The sequence below is a fragment of the Propithecus coquereli genome, unplaced genomic scaffold (genome assembly GCF_000956105.1).
Source record: "Propithecus coquereli isolate 6110/MARCELLA unplaced genomic scaffold, Pcoq_1.0 Scaffold152, whole genome shotgun sequence".
In the NCBI taxonomy this organism is placed as follows: Eukaryota; Metazoa; Chordata; class Mammalia; order Primates; family Indriidae; genus Propithecus; species Propithecus coquereli.
In genome coordinates, this window is record NW_012139636.1 from 1,549,217 (window position 1) to 1,553,781 (window position 4,565).

A 4,565-nucleotide genomic window follows, 5' to 3' on the forward strand; every position below is an offset into this window, starting at 1 on the left:
GGATACTGTTATAAAAGCATTTAGAAAGTCTTAGTTTTGCTGATCTTTTCCTAATCTCTTGGGGTAGATGCCTATTCATTAAACTGTAGCCTTTTTAAAATTTTGTAATACAGTCATCTCTTGGTACTTGCGGGAAGATTGGTTCCAGGAAACCACCCCTCCCAACAGAAAACAAAATCTGTGATGGTCACGTCCCTTATATAAAATGGTATAGTATTTGCATATAACCTACGTACATCCTTCCATATACAGTTGACCCTTGAATAACATGGGTTTGAACTACACTGGTCCATTATAGGCAGATTTTCTTCTTTCTCTGCAACCCCTGTAATAGCAAGACCAACCCCTCCTTTTCCTCATCTTCCTCAGCCTACTCAGCATGAAGACAACAAGGCTGAAGACCTTTATGATGATCCACTTGCACTTAATAAATAGTAAATATATTTTCTCTTCCTTATGATTTTCTTAGTAACATTTTCTATTCTCTAGCTTACTTTATTGCAAGAATGTAGTATGTAATACTTCTAACATACAAAATGTGTGTTAATCGACTATTATTGGTACGGCTTTTGTTCAACAGTAGGCTGTTAAGTTTTGGGGGAGTCAAAATTTTATGTGAATTTTCAACTACATGGTGTTGGCAGTCCTAACTCCCATGTTGTCCGAGGGTCAACTGTACTTTAAATCATCTCTAGATTGTTTATAATACCTAATACAATGTAAGTGCTATGTAAATAGTTGTTATACTGTATTGCCTAGGGAATAATGACAAGAAAAATGAGTCTGTACATGTTTAGTACAGACTCAACCATCATAGTCTTAACTACATTTTCCATGTGCAGTTGGTTGAATCCATGGATGCAGAACCCACAGATATGGAGGGCTGACTGTATACACATTTAAAGCTCCTAGAAGTTCTCCCTAAGTACTATTTCAGCTTTCACAAGTTTTGATGTGAGCAATTGTGTTATAACTTAATTCAACATATCAACTAATTTTCATTAGTTCAACACATTGACTAATTTTCATTAGGATTTCATCTTTTCCTTTAGGTGATTTGGAAGTATAATTCTTAATTTTCAAACAGTAGGTATCTTCTAGTTATCATTTTTGTTGTTTTGTAGCATCATAGTCTGGAAGATATTTTGAATTTGAATAGTTTTAAGTGTTAGACCATATATATAATTTAAGGATATGCATGTATGTGTGTATATATATATATTCCCTTTGATTAGGATACAAATTGTCTAAAATGAGTGGTTTGAAAGAATTAACATCACTGCATTGTTTTAAAAGTAAAAGATTCTATCAACTTCAGTCATTTTAAGGATGAGCAGTATTTCCATTTTCATAGATAAGAATTCTTTGCTACAAAGGAGACAGTTAAAATATCTAGATTTATCTTAACTTAAAATGAGATTATTATTTTCACCAAAATCTTTTCATAGAATCTGTCATTATTTTTTAAACTATGCCTTAATTTACTATTCTTTTTTGTTTTTTAAATTAAATGTTACAGGATATGGAGCCTAGTAGATCATGCATTAATAGCAAGGTGTAATATGGAAGAACCAATTCGTTGTGCAGCTGTAAATGCAGATGGAGTCCATCTTGCCCTTGGAATGAAGGATGGCTCATTCACCGTACTTCGAGTAAGGTATGGTATTAGGGTAGAAATTAGAAACAGACAGTAATTTTCTATTCAATGAGATAGAATATGTAGTACTCATTGTTTTTACCCACATAGCCTTTTTTCTTCCTCTTATTAATACAGATAGATTTCAGATATTAGTTTTATTAAATATAAAATATATTTATAAGAATAGCTTTGTTAGAAAATTAAACTCAAAAACATTGTTTTGGGGGGTTAAGAATGCTTAAGAGACTAATGCCTAAAATTTTGAGCTATAAATTTGGGTCTCAACTTCCTTTTCTTGGTAGGATGGATTTTCAGTAATGATCCCTTGCCATTGAACAACCATGAGGCTGTTAAAACTGGGTGAAATGTTTTTTGTTGTTATTTACAGCTTTATGCTTTGAAAAAAATACCTGTCTCTCTTCCGTTGTTTGGATAATTAGAAAAGTTTAAAGAATTTGTTAAAGCAATTATAGGTAGGTGCATTCAGTTGAATTCTATGCAACCATTAAAAACTTTGCTGTAGATCCACTGAATGTTTACAAGGATAAATACTTATAAAGTCTTTCTTCTCTAGCTCAGTTAATGGTAGGATCTTCCACTCAATTGCCCAGCCCAGAAGCTGTTAATTCATTTTTCTCTTTTGGCTCTGTCTACTTAATCACAGACTTCTGGAAAGTCTACTTCCTAAATAGCTCTCAAATTAATCTCCTTCCTTCCATTCTCACCATTGTACTCTTGCATAGCCTTATGTCATCTCCTGACTGTATTGGTGGTCTCCATATCTCCTGTTTTGCTTCATTCAAGACCTTTTTTCACTCTATATTGATAAGTGATTCCTTTAAAAACACATTTGTTTATATTCTTCCTCTTTCTAAAGTATGATGCTATCTAAAGTATGCACTGTCCTTAGAATGAAGTTCATGATCCTTAACATGGCACATCTCTCCTGCCTGTTTCTCTGTACCTCAGTGTCTTTCTTTCATCTATACAAAACTGCTTTCATTTCTTCAGATACATCATTTTCCCTTGTACTTCTGAGTTTCTATATTTGCATACTTCTCTTTCTGAGACAGATTTTTATAATGGGATATGCCAAGATTTTTCTCTTAAACTAACTTTTTTTTTTTTTTTTAGAGACAGGGTCTCGCTTTGTTGCCCAGGCTGTAGCACAGTGGCATGATCACAGCTCAGTATAACCTCGAACTCCTGGGCTCAAGCAATCTTCCTGCCTCTTAGCCTCCTGAGTAGCTGGGACTACAGGTGCACACCATGACGCCCAGCTAATTTTTGTATTTTTAGTAGAGATGGGGTCTCGCTCTTGCTCAGGCTGGTCTCAAATTCATGAGCTCAAGCTATCCTACTGCCGCGGCCTCCTAGAGTGCTAGGATTACATGCGCGAGCCACCACGCTTGGCCTTAGTAAGAGGACTTTGCAAGTTGCAGGGTCTAAGGCAAAAGCAATGTCAACTAGGAAAGCTTTAAAAAAAAAAAGTACAGAAGTTTTAAATATTATAATCTTGGATCTATCTTGGAGCTCCTTTTCTATTTCTATTTCTATTTCTAACACTACATTGGTTAGAATAATCACTAACTACTAACTACTGTGATTAATTGGCCTTTAGCTGTGTAGTGGCTCATTTAAAATTGAAGATTAATTCTTGCACGTGTAACAGTCAAAAGTCAATGAGTGGTTTTCCTTCCCCAGGTAACTCTAAGACCCAGGTCCCTTTCAGTTTGTTGTAGTTTCATCACTCCCTAGGGCCCATCATCATAGCTATCTCCATCCAGCCAGTAGAAGGGGCAAGAGTGTTCGAAGGGGGTATACCAGCTTCCTAAAAACGCATGGCTAGAAAATGGCTCACATCATTTCCACTCACTTGTCTTTGGCTAAACTAACTGCAAAGAATCCTGGGAAATTCGATCTGGGAAGAAAGGAAAATGAAAACATATTCTGTTTTCTTCATTTGTTTTGGTCCCCTTTTTCAGTTAAGGGGCTGGATTTTTATCTTTCTCTGTATGATTAACACCATGGTAAAGCCCAAACTCCTTGGCAACATACCAGATTAATCACAGATTGTCCTCAATCTATCTCTTTAACCCCATCAATCACTAACTACTTTATCCACTTATTCTTGTATCCACATTGCATTATTGCTATTCCTCAAAGGTGCCACATACTTGCATATTGCTGTGCCTTGGCTCATGCTGTATCTTCTTCCTGGAAAACCCCTTCTCTTCTTTTATACTTAGCCAGCTTCTCAGGTTTTATGCTCAAAAGAGATATCACCCTTCCTTGGCCCCTTCCTGCCTTTAGTCTAGTCTTAATCCTTCTTTCAGTATTTCTGTAGAACTTCACACTTTTTTTTGAGTAATCACCACATTTTATCATAATTACTTTATATCCATCTGTCATAGAAGGTGAGTTCAAGTTTGTATCCCTAGTGCCTAAAACAAAGTTAAGTACTCAGTGTTACTGGAAGAAGTTTAACTTTGAGTGCTCTAAATTGTACATTTAGAAACTTTAAATATTGGTACACATCCATTTAAACTTCTGTTTTGGAAATTATTTACTTGGAGCATTTCAGATGAGTGAGGCAAAATTATATAGAGAAGAGTCCCTGACACTAATTGGAAATAGGAACTCTCTCCTCCTCCTACCCCTGCTCTCTCCCTGGATCCTTCTCCTCAACTCTTCCTCCTCCTCCCCACCAACTACACAACTTTGGAAAATCAGTGGTGTTAAACTAAGTGTTTATCTATTTTTATGGTTGTCACAAGTATCTGTATTATTTTGGAAGCTCAACTGTAAGCTCAACTGGAAAAAATGTTCAACTTCACTGGTTGACATGGTCCCTGAGGGATGAATTTATGTTTTATTAACAAAGGTTGAAGAGGCTGAAATAAAAATAACTAGTGATAGCTATATA

At 35.6% G+C, this 4,565-nt stretch overlaps 1 protein-coding gene across 1 annotated transcript in view; it reads left to right on the forward strand.

The window, feature by feature from the left end:
* Positions 1–4,565, forward strand: part of EML5 (echinoderm microtubule associated protein like 5) — a 186,729-nt gene that overhangs the window by 80,405 nt on the left and 101,759 nt on the right. The window contains exon 7 of the mRNA XM_012640398.1: positions 1,520–1,662. Coding sequence (XP_012495852.1) covers positions 1,520–1,662 — 143 coding nt within the window. The remainder of the gene's footprint in view (positions 1–1,519; positions 1,663–4,565) is intronic.